General features: G+C 38.8%; 1 protein-coding gene across 4 annotated transcripts in view; it reads left to right on the plus strand.

Annotated features, from left to right (window-relative positions):
• Nucleotides 1-12,684, plus strand: part of LOC112858718 (transmembrane protease serine 11E-like) — a 48,832-nt gene extending 36,148 nt beyond the window's left edge. For all 4 annotated transcript variants that reach the window (XM_086704910.1, XM_086704911.1, XM_086704912.1 and 1 more), the window contains one exon: nucleotides 9,079-12,684. In XM_086704910.1, the coding sequence (XP_086561036.1) occupies nucleotides 9,079-9,240 (162 nt within the window). In that variant the 3' untranslated portion in view covers nucleotides 9,241-12,684. The remainder of the gene's footprint in view (nucleotides 1-9,078) is intronic.
• The last annotated feature ends 3,912 nt before the right edge of the window (nucleotides 12,685-16,596 follow it).

The following is a 16,596-nucleotide window of genomic DNA, read 5'->3' on the forward strand; positions in this document are numbered from 1 at the left end:
ATTCCGTTGGTTGCCTTTTAGTTTTGTTGGTTGTTTCCTTTGCTGTGCAGAAGCTTTTTATCTTCATAAGGTCCCAGTAATTCACTTTTGCTTTTAATTCCCTTGCCTTTGGGGATGTGTCGAGTAAGAGATTGCTACGGCTGAGGTCAGAGAGGTCTTTTCCTGCTTTCTCCTCTAAGGTTTTGATGATTTCCTGTCTCACATTCAGGTCCTTTATCCATTTTGAGTTTATTTTTGTGAATGGTGTGAGAAAGTGGTCTAGTTTCAACCTTCTGCATGGTGCTGTCCAGTTCTCCCAGCACCATTTGTTAAAGAGACTGTCTTTTTTCCATTGGATGTTCTTTCCTGCTTTGTCAAAGATGAGTTGGCCATACGTTTGTGGGTCTAGTTCTGGGGTTTCTATTCTATTCCATTGGTCTATGTGTCTGTTTTTGTGCCAATACCATGCTGTCTTGATGATGACAGCTTTGTAGTAGAGGCTAAAGTCTGGGATTGTGATGCCTCCTGCTTTGGTCTTCTTCTTCAAAATTCCTTTGGCTATTCGGGGCCTTTTGTGGTTCCATATGAATTTTAGGATTGCTTGTTCTAGTTTCGAGAAGAATGCTGGTGCAATTTTGATTGGGATTGCATTGAATGTGTAGATAGCTTTGGGTAGTATTGACATTTTGACAATATTTATTCTTCCAATCCATGAGCAGGGAATGTCTTTCCATTTCTTTAAATCTTCTTCAATTACCTTCATAAGCTTTCTATAATTTTCAGCATACAGATCTTTTACATCTTTGGTTAGATTTATTCCTAGGTATTTTATGCTTCTTGGTGCAATTGTGAATGGGATCAGTTTCTTTATTTGTCTTTCTGTTGCTTCATTGTTAGTGTATAAGAATGCAACTGATTTCTGTACATTGATTTTGTCTCCTGCAACTTTGCTGAATTCATGTATCAGTTCTAGCAGACTTTTGGTGGAGTCTATCGGATTTTCCATGTATAATATCATGTCATCTGCAAAGAGCGAAAGCTTGACTTCATCTTTGCCAATTTGGATGCCTTTGATTTCCTTTTGTTGTCTGATTGCTGATGCTAGAACTTCCAGCACTATGTTAAACAACAGCGGTGAGAGTGGGCATCCCTGTCGTGTTCCTGATCTCAGGGAAAAAGCTCTCAGTTTTTCCCCGTTGAGGATGATGTTAGCTGTGGGCTTTTCATAAATGGCTTTTATGATCTTTAAGTATGTTCCTTCTATCCCGACTTTCTCAAGGGTTTTTATTAAGAAAGGGTGCTGGATTTTGTCAAAGGCCTTTTCTGCATCAATTGACAGGATCATATGGTTCTTCTCTTTTTTTTTTTGTTAATGTGATGTATCACGTTGATTGATTTGCGAATGTTGAACCAGCCCTGTATCCCAGGAATGAATCCCACTTGATCATGGTGAATAATTCTTTTTATATGCCGTTGAATTCGATTTGCTAGTATCTTATTGAGAATTTTTGCATCCATATTCATCAGGGATATTGGCCTGTAGTTCTCTTTTTTTACTGGGTCTCTGTCTGGTTTAGGAATCAAAGTAATACTGGCTTCATAGAATGAGTCTGGAAGTTTTCCTTCCCTTTCTATTTCTTGGAATAGCTTGAGAAGGATAGGTATTATCTCTGCTTTAAACGTCTGGTAGAACTCCCCTGGGAAGCCATCTGGTCCTGGACTCTTATTTGTTGGGAGATTGTTGATAACCGATTCAATTTCTTCGCTGGTGATGGGTCTGTTCAAGCTTTCTATTTCCTCCTGATTGAGTTTTGGAAGAGTGTGGGTGTTCAGGAATTTGTCCATTTCTTCCAGGTTGTCCAATTTGTTGGCATATAATTTTTCATAGTATTCCCTGATAATTGTTTGTATCTCTGAGGGATTGGTTGTAGTAATTCCATTTTCATTCATGATTTTCTCTATTTGGGTCATCTCCCTTTTCTTTTTGAGAAGCCTGGCTAGAGGTTTGTCAATTTTGTTTATTTTTTCAAAAAACCAACTCTTGGTTTCGTTGATCTGCTCTACAGTTTTTTTAGATTCTATATTGTTTATTTCTGCTCTGATCTTTATTATTTCTCTTCTTCTGCTGAGTTTAGGCTGCCTTTGCTGTTCTGCTTCTATTTCCTTTAGGTGTGCTGTTAGATTTTGTATTTGGGATTTTTCTTGTTTCTTGAGATAGGCCTGGATTGCAATGTATTTTCCTCTCAGGACTGCCTTCACTGTGTCCCAAAGCGTTTGGATTGTTGTATTTTCATTTTCGTTTGTTTCCATATATTTTTAAATTTCTTCTCTAATTGCCTGGTTGACCCACTCATTCGTTAGTAGGGTGTTCTTTAACCTCCATGCTTTTGGAGGTTTTCCAGACTTTTTTCTGTGGTTGATTTCAAGCTTCATAGCATTGTGGTCTGAAAGTATGCATGGTATAATTTCAATTCTTGTAAACTTATGAAGGGCTGTTTTGTGACCCAGTATATGATCTATCTTGGAGAATGTTCCATGTGCACTCGAGAAGAAAGTATATTCTGTTGCTTTGGGATGCAGAGTTCTAAATATCAAGTCCATCTGATCCAATGTCTCATTCAGGGCCCTTGTTTCTTTATTGACCATGTGTCTAGATGATCTATCCATTTCTGTAAGTGGGGTGTTAAAGTCCGCTGCAATTACCACATTCTTATCAATAAGGTTGCTTATGTTTATGAATAATTGTTTTATATATTTGGGGGCTCCGGTATTTGGCGCATAGACATTTATAATTGTTAGCTCTTCCTGATGGATAGACCCTGTAATTACTATATAATGCCCTTCTTCATCTCTTGTTACAGCCTTTAATTTAAAGTCTAGTTTGTCTGATATAAGTATGGCTACCCCAGCTTTCTTTTGGCTTCCAGTAGCATGATAAATAGTTCTCCATCCCCTCACTCTCAATCTAAAGGTGTCCTCAGGTCTAAAATGAGTCTCTTGTAGACAGCAAATAGATGGGTCTTGTTTTTTTATCCATTCTGATACCCTATGTCTTTTGGTTGGCGCATTTAATCCATTTACATTCAGTGTTATTATAGAAAGATATGGGTTTAGAGTCATTGTGATGTCTGTATGTTTTATGCTTGTAGTGATGTCTCTGGTACTTTGTCTCACAGGGTCCCCCTTAGGATCTCTTGTAGGGCTGGTTTAGTGGTGGCAAATTCCTTCAGTTTTTGTTTGTTTGGGAAGACCTTTATCTCTCCTTCTATTCTAAATGACAGACTTGCTGGATAAAGGATTCTTGGCTGCATATTTTTTCTGTTTAGACTGAAGATATCGTGCCAATTCTTTCTGGCCTGCCACGTTTCAAAAGAGAGATCAGTCACGAGTCTTATAGGTCTCCCTTTATATGTGAGGGCACGTTTATCCCTTGCTGCTTTCAGAATTTTCTCTTTATCCTTGTATTTTGCCAGTTTCACTATGATATGTCGTGCAGAAGATCGATTCAAGTTACGTCTGAAGGGAGTTCTCTGTGTCTCTTGGATTTCAATGCCTTTTTCCTTCCCCAGTTCAGGGAAGTTCCCAGCTATAATTTCTTCAAGTACCCCTTCAGCACCTTTCCCTCTCTCTTCCTCCTCTGGGATACCAATTATGTGTATATTATTTCTTTTTAGTGTATCACTTAGTTCTCTAATTTTCCCCTCATACTCCTGGATTTTTTTATCTTTCTCTCAGCTTCCTCTTTTTCCATAACTTTATCTTCTAGTTCACCGATTCTCTCCTCTGCCTCTTCAATCCGAGCTGTCGTCATTTCCATTTTGTTTTGCATTTCGTTTAAAGCGCTTTTCAGCTCCTCGTGACTGTTCCTTAGTCCCTTGATCTCTGTAACAAGAGATTCTCTGCTGTCCTCTATACTGTTTTCAAGCCCAGCGATTAATTTTATGACTATTATTCTAAATTCACTTTCTGTTATATTATTTAAATCCTTTTTGATCAGCTCATTAGCTGTTGTTATTTCCTGGAGATTCTTCTGAGGGGAATTCTTCCGCTTGGTCATTTTGGATAGTCCCTGGCATGGTGAGGACCTGCAGGGCACTTCCCCTGTGCTGTGGTGTATAACTGGAGTTGGTGGGTGGGGCCGCAGTCCGACCTGATGTCTGCCCCCAGCCCACCGCTGGGGCCACAGTCAGACTGGTGCGTGCCTTCTCTTCCCCTCTCCTAGGGGCGGGATTCACTGTGGGGTGGCGTGGCCTGTCTGGGCTACTTGCACACTGCCAGGCTTGTGATGCTGGGGATCTGGCGTCTTAGCTGGGGTGGGTAGGCAAGGTGCACAGGGGCAGGAGGGGCAGGCTTAGCTCGCTTCTCCTTAGGTGATCCACTTCAGGAGGGGCCCTGTGGCAGCAGGAGGGAGTCAGATCCGCTGCCTGAGGTTTGGCTCCGCAGAAGCACAGAGTTGGGTGTTTGTGCGGAGCGAGCAAGTTCCCTGGCAGGAACTGGTTCTCTTTGGGATTTTGGCTGGGGGATGGGCGGAAGAGATGGCGCTGGCGAGCGCCTTTTTTCCCCACCAAACTGAGCTCTGTCGTCCGGGAGCTCAGCAGCTCTCCCTCCCTTTGTCCTCTAGCCTTCCTGCTTCCCGAGCAGAGCTGTTAACTTATGACCTCCCAGACGCTAAGTCGCGCTTACTGTCGGAACACAGTCTGTCAGGCCCCTCTGCTTTTCCAAGCCAGACTCGGGGGCTCTGCTTGGCCGTCGGGCCGCCCCTCTGCCCCAGCTCCCTCCCGCCAGTCCGTGGAGCGCGCACTGCCTCGCCGCCCTTCCTACCCTCTTCCGTGGGCCTCTCGTCTGCGCTTGGCTCTGGAGACTCCGTTCTGCTAATCCTCTGGCGGTTTTCTGGGTTATTTAGGCAGGTGTAGGTGGAATCTAAGTGATCAGCAGGATGCGTGGTAAGACCAGCGTCCTCCTACACCGCCATCTTCCCTCCCATCATCTCTTTTTTTTTTTTTTATTGCTGAGTAATACTCCACTGTATATATATATACCATATCTTCTTTATCCATTCATCCATTGATGGATATTTGGGCTCTTTCTATACTTTGGCTATTGTTGATAGTGCTGCTATAAACATTGGTGTGCATGTGCCCCTTCAAACAGCATTCCTGTATCCCTTGGATAAATACCTAGTAGTGCAATTGCTTGGTCATAGAGTAGTTCTATTTTTAGTTTTTATTTTATTTTATTTATTTTATTTTTAGTTTTTTAAGGAACCTCCATACTCTTTACCAGAGTGGCTGCACCAGTTTGCATTCCCACCAGCAGTGCCAAAGAGATCCTCTTTCTCCGTATCCCCACAAACATCTGTTGTTGCCTGAGTTGTTGATGTTAGCCATTCTGACAGTTGTAAGTTGGTATATCTCCATGTGGTTTTGATTTGTATTTCCCTGATGATGAGTGATGTGGAGCATTTTTTCATGTGTCGGTTGGCCATCTGGATGTCTTCTTTCGAGAAGTGTCTATTCATGTCTTTTGCCCATTTCTTCACTGGATTATTTGTTTTTTGGGTGTTGAGTTTGAGAAGTTCTTTATAGATTTGGATCTATGCCTTTATCTGATATGTCTACATATCTTTATCTGATATGTCTTTTGCAAATATCATCTCCCATTATGTCAGTTACCTTTTAGTTTTGTTGATTGTTTCCTTCGCTGTGCAGAAGGTTTTTATTTTGATGAGGTCCCAGTAATTCATTTTTGCTTTTGTTTCCCTTGCCTCCGGAGACGTGTTGAGGAAGAAGTTGCTGCAGCCAAGGTCAAAGAGGTTTTTGCCTGCTTTCTCCTCGAGGATTTTGATGGCTTCCTGTCTTACATTGAGGTCTTTCATCTATTTTGAGTTTGTTTTTGTGTGTGGTGTAAGAAAGTGGTCCAGGTTCATTCTGCATGTCGCTGTCCAGTTTCCCCAGCACCACTTGCTGAAGAGACTGTCTTTATTCCACTGGATATTCTTTCCTTCTTTGTCAAATATTAGTTGGCCATACGTTTGTGGTTCCATTTCTGGGTTCTCTATTCTGTTCCATTGATCTGAGTGTCTGTTTTTGTGCCAGTACCATACTCTCTTGATGATTACAGCTTTGTAATACAGCTTGAAGTCTGGGATTGTGATGCCTCCTGCTTTGGTTTTCTTTTTCAAGATTGCTTGGGCTATTCAGGGTCTTTTCTAGTTCCATACAAATTTTAGGATTGTTCTAGCTCTGAATGCTTGAGTTATTTTGATAAGTATTGCATTGAATATGTAGATTGCTTTGGGTTGTATCAACATTTAAATAGTATTTGTTCTCCTACCCAGGAGCATAGAATATTTTTCCATTTTTTTATGTTCTTCAATTTCTTTCATCAGCTTTCTATAGATTTCAGTGTATAGATTTTTCACCTCTTTGGTTAGATTTATTCCTAGGTATTTTACAGTTTTTGGTGCAATTGTAAATGGGATCGATCCTTGATTTCTCTTTCTGTTGCTTCATTGTTGGTATATAGGAAAACAATTGATTTCTGTGCATTGATTTTATATCCTGTGATTTTGCTGAATTAATTGATTGGTTCCAGCAGTTTTTTTGGTGGAATTTTTGGGTTTTCCATATAGAGTATCATGTCATCTGCAAAGAGTGAAAGGTTGACCTCCTCCTGGCCGATTTGGATGCCTTTTATTTCTTTGTGTTGTCTTATTGCTGAGGCTAAGACTTCCAGTATTATCTTGAATAACAGTGGCGAGAGTGGACATCCCTGTCTTGTTCCTGACCTTAGGGCGAAAGCTCTCAGTTTTTCCCCATTGATAATGATATTAGCATTGGGTCTTTCATATATGGCTTTTATGATCTTGAGGTATGATCCTTCTATCCCTACTTTCTTGAGGTTTCTATCAAGAAAGGATGCTGTATTTTGTTAAATGCTTTCTCTGCATCTATTGAGAGCATCATGTGGTTCTTGTCCTTTCTTTTATTGATGTGATGAATCACATTGATTGTTTTGCAGGTATTGAACTGGCCCTGCATCCCAGGTATAAATCCCACTTGGTCGTGGTGAATAATTTTTTAAATGTATTGTTGGATCTGGTTGGCTAATATCTTTTTGAGGATTTTTGCATCCATGTTCATCAGAATAATTGGTCTGTGGTTCTCCTTTTTAGTAGGGCCTTTGTCTGGTTTTGGAATCAAGGTAATGCTGGCTTCATAGAAAGAGTTTGGAAGTTTTCCTTCCATTTCTATGTTTTGGAACAGCTTCAAGAGAATAGGTGTTAACTCTTCCTTAAATATTTGGTAGAATTCCCCTGGAAAGCCATCTGGCCCTGGACTCTTATTTTTTCGCAGATTTTTGATTACTAATTCGATTTCCTTACTGGTTATGGGTCTGCTCAAATTTTCTATTTCTTCCTGTTTCAGTTTTGGTAGTTTATATGTTTCTAGGAATTTGTCCATCGCTTCCGGATAGGACACAGACACCTTTAAAATATTTTTTAAAAATAGAGCCCCAAAGACTTCTACCTGTGCAACAGCTCAGTTGAGAGCCCCAAAGACTTCTACCTGTGCAACAGCTCAGTTGAGAGCTTTTTTCTCTTTTTCTGAGTGGCATAATTTTACTCCCATTGTTCTGGCATCCATGCCTAAGACAAAACACATATAAACCATCACAACTTCCATCTTATAATGACTTAATTCCCTGATAATGTGTGAACTAATTAGTTTCAGTAGGACAGACTATCTTTCCGTTTTTGATAATTGCTGGTGGACATCACCTGATGCATCTTGTAATCTGTTAGCTATTCTGATTTTTCCATTAATTGCTTTATTCTCAGACTCATTTTTTCCCGTCTCTTAAGCAGATTTAAATTTTGTTGTCTCTGTAATGTCTATTTCTGCACCCTAATCTGCTCTGCCTTCATATAGGCTTGGGTTTTAATTATCAAAATGATTTATTTGGATGCTACCTGTACGTACACTCTTTTTGTATATCCTACCACCTACAAGGCTATACATCAACACTTATTGGTGAATTGATTTAAAAATTACAAACACATTATTCCAAATTCAGTTACTATTAGCATTAGTTAATATGTTTACATGAACAAAAGAAAATGCACAAAGAAGTTAGTATAATGCAGAGGGGAAAAGCCAAATGTCTGAGTTAGAACACTCTGGATTCAAATTCAATTCTGCCACTGAATACATGTGCCATCAGGCAAAATACTTAATTTCTCTAAGTTTTGATTTCCTCATTGTTAATATGGAGAAAATGAAACCTTGCTCCATGTTTTGTTGCCAGAATTAACATGAGTGAATTAGATAATATGTTAATTCAGAACTCCATAGAGTGCTGAACACCTAATGGGTGGTCAGTACTAAAGACCCCATGATTTTGAGGCAAGATCAGCCTGTACCTTGTTTTTCTGAGCTATATAAAGAAACAGCCCTCGGGAGTTTACAAGGCATAAACAATTGGAATTTGTGGTTTTAAATATGTATTTACTAAGTTCTATTTTATGCCAGGCTCTATGCTAAGCACTTTATATTTACTGTTTTATCTAATCTTCAAAATTATCATCAGAGGTAGGTATTATTAGGAGCATTACAAATATATAAATTAAAGGTCTTAGCCGGCTGGAAGAGCCAGACTTGAGATTTAAACCCAGGTGTCTGACTCTAGTGTCTGTCTTTTTTTATCAGTAATAGACTCTCCACCCTTCTTTTGGGAGCTATGTCACACTGATAAAGAATATGAGGAATTATAGTCTCAGATGTACCAGATAAGAGTACTCTTCTCCAAAGAGATGTCTCCTTTAATCTCAGTGTACCCACCTCTGAATCTAAGCTAATGCTTCAGGTAGTGGATCTCCTCCCTTATGTGAATTACTGACAGGGTGATACTGTGATACTGACAGGGTATCACTTCTGCATCTCAGCACACTGATACTGTGATACTGACAGGGTATCACTTCTGCATCTCAGCACACTGATTTTTGAAAACTTCCCTTTCATTAAAATCAAATTAGAAAAATAACAAAAATTGCCATAATGAACTGAATTATTAGTTACCAATCTCTCTCTTCTCCTGTAGGGTGACTCTGGAGGACCACTGGTTAGTCCAGATGCTAGAGATATCTGGTATCTTGCTGGAATAGTGAGCTGGGGAGATGAATGTGGACAACCTAACAAGCCTGGTGTTTATACTAGAGTGACTGCTTTCCGAGACTGGATCCATTCCAAAACTGGTATCTAAGAGAGAAAAATCTAGTAGAATGGAACACATTTTTGTGTATAGGCTATTCTCAAAGATACAGAATTGCAGAAGTCTTGCAGGTCACTTGGATATGACCCATCTAACTAACCTGTTTGCTTGATGCACATATTTCCTTCCTACCTCTGCTCCACACTGAACGTCCTGCTTCTGTCAGATAGATTCTGTCCCAATTTGCGTTCATTTGTTTTCTAGAAGCTTTTCCATCAAAATTTTGGCTTGTTGACGTAAATTTCTTATGCATATTATGCATATATATATATATATATATATATATATATATATAATTTGAAGCAATTCCTTCTTTCATTTTTCCAACTTCTCTCATCTCAGATCTCTGCTTTCAAGGTGCAGAACAAAGGGTCAAAGGAAATGTAAAAAGGAAAGAACTATATTTTTATGTACAAAAAAGTATTAGGAATTTCTTTTTCCTTAAAGGAATGAGGAAAATGATAATATTCATTATGACAGGTCAAGCAAACAGAAAGCAGAATACAAAACACTTAATGATGGAGAAAGAATGGGAATTAAGGAAGTACAGAGAAACCAAGATATAGTTTTATTTTCATTTCTAGCTAACATCTACAGTGATAAGTGTGGGGACAATTCTGTTTTCCTGTGACCTACAATAATTATACAGATTCTATATAATGTACTTGTTCTAAGTTAAAGCAAATAATATTTATTTAGTCTTGCACTACTGAAAGTATCAATATATTATAATGAAAACATCATCCATTTACTTGATATTATGATAGTCCATGAAGAAGGGGAAGATGGGAAAATATCACTACAATGTATTGCAAATGCTTTAAAAATCTGAGGTTATGAAAATTCATTTAAGAACGACCAGTATACCTTATGTATTAAGATTTTTTTGTGGTTGACTAGACGAGAATGAAGAGAGAATTAGTATTTAACGAAAAGGAACTATCACCAAGGGCTTGTGTGCTTGTGATTAAAGCTTTTCCAGCTACAAAGCCTGGAAGGGAGTAAGGTCCAGGTGTTAATGTATAGTTGTAGTCATGCAAATGGAAATGAGACCTCCATTTGGAGATGATTACACATCTTTGCCTGCTACCTGCTTTACCAGCCCGTGGCCTGAGCACTTCCCTGGGCTTGGATCAGAAGATATCCTCCCTGCTGTGTCTAGTATGGCACAGAATTGCTAACTGCTTACATACAAAACTGAAGACGGAAAGCCAAATATCAGCCATTTTCATAATTTTATTTTTGGTAATTTACTAAGCTGTGAGAGACATAACACGCAAGTGATCTAGGCCATCATGAAGTTAGAACTCATGCCATGTTAATGGTGAGATTTCACTAAAGTTTTCATTACCCTTACCTGCTCATATATAGCTATTCACCAAATTCTGTATTGGGCCATAACCACTTTGAAAACCACAATCAGTAGGAAAAATTTGACTTTTATTGACCTGAATAATATTGGCATATGAACTGATAAAATTTAGGCACTTGGCTAAAATAAGATGAAAACTGACATGAATGGACGTGTTTGATATTTTGCACAAAATATTTTTGTTTCATTTAATATTCTGAAAAAAATAAAATTGAGGCAAGTGATGAATTTTAAACAAAGATTTAAGTACATTTCAAACTAAATTACTCTCAGTGTTCTATTCCAAATTGACCCCCTGTTTCAGTATCTTCTGTAGTTGGGCCTCTAGATGGCACCTGTAAGCTGTGGGAAGATAGAAAAAGATGTCTGGATCTTCAAGTGCTAAAAACCGTAGTAGAAATTCTGTTAGGGATTTTTTTATAAAAGCAAAAGAATACAATTCCTCTCTTTGAAGGCATTTAAAAATAAGTACACATAAATTGACATCATGGTCAATATTTTCCAGATTTCTGGAGGCGAGTTTCCAAACTAAAAATTTATAACATGTGATGTGAGGAATTTCTTCTGCAAGCCAACTTGAAGAGATTTAAATTAAGGAGAAATTTTAGGAGTTTAATTTCACAATGGCATCATAGTCCTCAGAGAAATACTTTTGATACTATCTTTTACAAAAGATTTGAGAAACAGAGGTTGGGTCACAGTGAAAATATGAGCAGTAGTTCAAACTTTATGTGCACAGAGAAATAGAGAATACGGCAGGTCATATTTTTAAAATAACTTCTTTTGAAAAAAGATAACATATGGAGGGTTTCAGCATTTTTGAACATGTCTATTTTAACTATGTCATTGGAGAAAGTTAAGTCATGACTGGAATAACATTTATTAAGTGTATAAGCGGTATGCAGTTCCTTTTATATCTTTTATCTCTCTTCCCACAGTACCTAGTAAAGTGCTTTGTATGTCATAGTCTTTCAATGTGTTGCTTTATTTTTATATTATGCAGAAAACATAGCTTTATTATTGTTTACACATTGACTTTAAGAAGTAATCCAGATTTTACATTAACTGTGATTTAAGCCAGGTGATTAAACACTCTAAACCTCAATATACTCCCTTATAAGACAGGGATAATAATATTACCTCAAATGATCGATTGTAGAGACTACAATGAGATAACATTTGAAAGTGCTTAGCAGAGTTCTTGGCACATAGTGGGTGCTCAAGAAATGGTAGCTATTATAATTATTACTTTAATTAAATGGCAATCTTGTTTTAAACAATTGGTACTTGATCATTAGATAATTAAAATAATAGAATAGGCCAATTTCTTGTTTAGTTAGGACTCCTCCTGGAAGTCTTTCTTGACTCCCTCAAGTGAATATAACATCCTCTTTTCTGAAATTCCTTACCATCTAAAAAAAACAGTTTAAGATTTTCCCAGATAATCATAGATTCACATATAGTTGTAAAATATAAAACAGAGAGATCATGTGTATCATTTACCTAGTTTCCCACAATGGTAAACATCTTGCTTAGCTATAATATAATATCACAGCCAAGAAGTCAACATTGAGACACTCCATCAATCCATCAACCTTATTCAGATTTCACCAGCTTTAAAAGCATGCAGTTATGTGGGTATGTATGTGTTTAATTCTGTAATTTTATCATGTGTAGATTTATGTAATCCCCACAACAGATGAGGTACAGCATAGTTTGATCTCAAGGATCCCTCAAACTACCCATAGCCACCTGGCTCCTTCCTATCCCTGTCCTCAGTCTTTAACTCCTGGTAACCATTAATCTCTCCTATATGTTTATGATTTTGTCAATTCAAGAATGGTAATGGAATCATACTCTATGAAACCTTTAGAGGTTAGCTTTTTCACTCAGCATACTTCCATTGGCATCAATCCAAGTTATGTGTGTCAATAGTTCATTCTTTTATTACTGAGTAGCATTCTATGGTATGGATGTACCACAATTTGTTTAACCATTCATTCACTGAAGGGCATTTGAAGTGTGTACAATTTTTGACTATCATGAATAAAGCAACTATAACATTTGGGTGTCGGTGTGTAGGTTTTGTGTGAACATTCATTCTTATGGGACTAATACCCTAGAAGGCATTAATGGTCATATGGTAAGCACATGCTTAGTTTTTAAAGAAACTGTTATATTCTTTTCATCTGGTTTCTTACATTTTTTTAAACCTCTCTGTACCTACACTCTCTCCCCATGTTTTATAAAACTGTTTTTAAAGTTTATTTATTTTCAGAGAGAGAGAATAAGCAGGGGAGGGGCAGAGAGAGAGAGAGAGAGAGAGAGAGAGAGAGAGAATCCCAAGCAGGCTCTGTGCTGGCATCACAGAGCCTGACACAGGGCTTGATCCCATGACCCTGAGATCATGACCTGAGCTGAAATCAAGAGTTGGATGCTCAAATGACTGAGCCATCCAGGCACCCCTCCCCATGTTTTTTTTAGAGATGTGTGAATAGATCTGATACAACAACTAGACCATAAGCCCTCTCAGGTGGGGACCATGGCCGTTTCATTTTTATAACGTTTATAGTTCATAGGAAAGTATAATATCTATGGCACATACTCAATAAAGATTTATGAAATAAAGATTGAAGACAGTAATAAAAGAAAGCAAATAGGAATACATGAGAAATTTTAAAAAAGGAATTGCTTTGGGGAGAAAAAATTAACAGTGTTGCCTTCATGAATGCATTATGCCATAATTTTTATAATTCTGGACTTTACCACAGTACCTCCAAGTATCTCATATTGCTTGATATAGAATCTTGCTCTCTGTACTCTCCCACATGGTATACAATCAAATACAGACTAAAAGACATGGATTATGTGATAATCTTATCCTTGTGCCTGTTTATTTCCTGATACATAATGTCTTTGATGGTTTTCTGATGAATCTGTATCAATTTCTACACTGTATTTGTGGAGTGGATTCAAGTACAAGGATATATCTTATATCTGTGTTGGTATTAATTTTTATAACCCTGACTCTATGAGTTTTTTGTTCTAGTAATGTTTTTATTGTACAACTCTCAAGGTGGGGTGGAAGACAGAGAGGCCTGTGACATGTAATTAGATGTGCCTTAGTCAACACTGATCCATTAATCAATACTTCTTTGGCACAGCTGTAGCCAGTTTAAATAAATAACAGTGTCAATCACTATAATCACTGCCCTGCACATACCTTTGACTCCTGCTTTTCATTCTTGCTTCACCACCCTATGACATTTGCTTTTTACCACAACCCTGGTAAAATCCAGATCTCCACCTACTCTTTTCCTATAGTGTGCCATTGAGCATGTTTGGAGAAAAATTCAAAACCACTCTGACAGGTCTGACTTCAAATGCATGGTCACAAATCTCCAGTCACTCTCAGTGCTTCCCCAACATCATATGATACTTCACTGTTCACCTTCCCATTCTCCCAGATTTCTGTTTCACATCTCTTCCTCTCCTCAACTCCCCTATCACCTCCTTCTGCCTCCCATTCTCCACTGATGATCTTGCTTCTCACCTCCTTCACTGAAAATCGAAGCATTCTGAAGAAACCCTCCACCACCTCTATTCGCGTGTCAGCGGCTGCTTCTGCACACTTGGCTTTCCTGCCTGTTGCCCCAGGTGCTCTGATTGAAAGCCAATCCCCCCACCTATACACTAGATCCCATTTTCTCTCACCTACGTAGGTAATTCACTCCAGCAACTCCTCCCTCCCTCCCTCTCCTACTTCAAATTTTCTTTTTGTTATTTTCTCAATCTTAACACACACACACACACACACACACACACCAGCTCAACTCAACTTTTTCTCAAAATGATCTCAACTCAACTTTTTCTACCCGTTGCAGCTCCAAGACTTTGCAGGAAAGCTTTTGGAAAAAATCACTCTATATTTACTACCTGTTTACTACCTCCTATAACCTCTGCTTCTGTTATTCCTTAAGCACATTTCAACCAAACTTTGGCTTCGTAATTTCTCTAAAACTGCTCTTCACAAGGGCACTAATAGTCTCCATGTTGCTAAATCTAATGGTGAGTTCTCATCTTACATGTCTCATCAATCGCATCTGGCACAGTTAATCCCTGCCTCCTCCTTGTTAGATCCTCTTCTTTTTCTTTCAGGTCACTACATATTCCTGATTTCCTGCTACTCTCAGACTTTGTACTCACAGGTAGTCTCATTTTCTGGTTGCCACCCTTGTCCTTGCGCTCCTAATGTTAGCTTACACCAGGGCTAAGACCTTATTATTCTTCCTTGGTGATCTCATTCAGTCTCATGGTTTTAAATACCATCTTTATGATGACATTTCCAGATTTTTATCTCTGGTTCAGACCTCTCTTCTCAAATCCAAACTCCTATGTCCAATGGTCTATTGGTATCTCCATTACTGGTATCTCCATTAAGATGTATAGTAACCATTTCTTTAAAAAAATTCTTTTTAATGTTTATTTATTTTTGAGAGACAGAGAGAGAGACAGAGCATGAGTAGGGAAGGGGCAGAGAGAGAGAGGAGACACAGACTCTGAAGCAGGCTCCAGCTCCAAGCTGTCAGCACAAATCCTGACGTGGGGCTCAAACTCATGAGCTGTGAGATCATGATCTGAGCTGAAGTTGGGTGCCTAACTGAGTCACCCATGTGTCCCTCTAATAATCATTTCAAACACAATGTGTCTTGTCTCCAAACATGTTGTACCCACTGTCTTCCCCACCTCAGTCAATGCCATTCTTCCAGTTGTTCAGTCCCTAAAACTCTTGACTTCTCTCTTTCTTTCACATCCCACATCTAGAATTTTCTAGTATAATATTCTCTAGAATTTTGCCTAAACTCAAGCTCACTTGTCAATTATTTGTAAATTTATCTTCTGTTCCCCTTTGAAAAGAATATCATTTGCTACTTTTTCCATTCTCTGAATCTCCAAAATTCCAAGGCCTGTGTCTCCCTCTCTCTTTGACTCTCCCCCACTGTGCACACTCTCTAAAGCATTTCATGAATTCTTCTGCCTCCACACTTTCAGTTTTGATGCTTTTCTACCTGGGAAGCTATTTCCCTAAATAGTCATGTGATTTTCCCCGTTCTCTTTTCATTCAAGTCTCTGCTCAGATGTTGATCCTCAGAGAAGCCTACTTTGACCATTGTATCTTGTATAATTGCTTCTGTCTCTCATTTGCCTTTTTACCATACCTTACATATCTTTATAGCAATCATTTCTACCTGACACTACACACACACACACACACACACACACACACAAATACACAAATGCACACGCATGCACACACACACACTGAGTATAATCCAGTATAATCTCATTTTAATTACATCTGCAAAGATTATTTTTCCAAATAAGGTCACATTCTGAAGTTCCAGTTGGGGGACAATACTCAACACAGTACAGTGCCCAAGACAGAAGCCACAGTCTTTTTGTATCCTTGGAAGTGACCTAATCTAATCTTGGAAGCAACATCCTGCAGCATTTAATTTGGTAGAAGTGAGTCAGTAAATCCAGTCCATCCTCAGGGGAGGAGATTGCACAAGGGTGGTTGTGACCCTTGTGTGTCATACAAGGGTGATTCCAGGAGGTTGACACTATGGGGGGGGGGCCATTTTAGAGGCTCCCTACCATGAGCATGGACTTGGAAGGGGTCTTTTGAAGTTAAGGCTCCAACCTGTTGCTGTGATTGACTCTATGATCTTAGCTTTAGTTCTCCTGAAAGCAGAAGCTGAAACAATGGCTTCCATGCAGATAGTCTCCTGGAAGTGATCCTACGAACGGCGGGATGGAGGTGTTGGGAGGAAATAGCAAGGGGAAAACCAAGACTTGGCTATGTGATTGAGTTGGAACCTCTGGGGGAATGGTTCTCCATCCCACAGGGATTTCTGAAGGGCTGTATGGAATGCTTCTCAGAATTATCCATCTGAGAAAATAAAGAAGGAACA

Source organism: Puma concolor, chromosome B1 (genome assembly GCF_028749965.1).
Source record: "Puma concolor isolate L17-30 chromosome B1, mPumCon1.1.hap2, whole genome shotgun sequence".
NCBI lineage: Eukaryota > Metazoa > Chordata > Mammalia > Carnivora > Felidae > Puma > Puma concolor.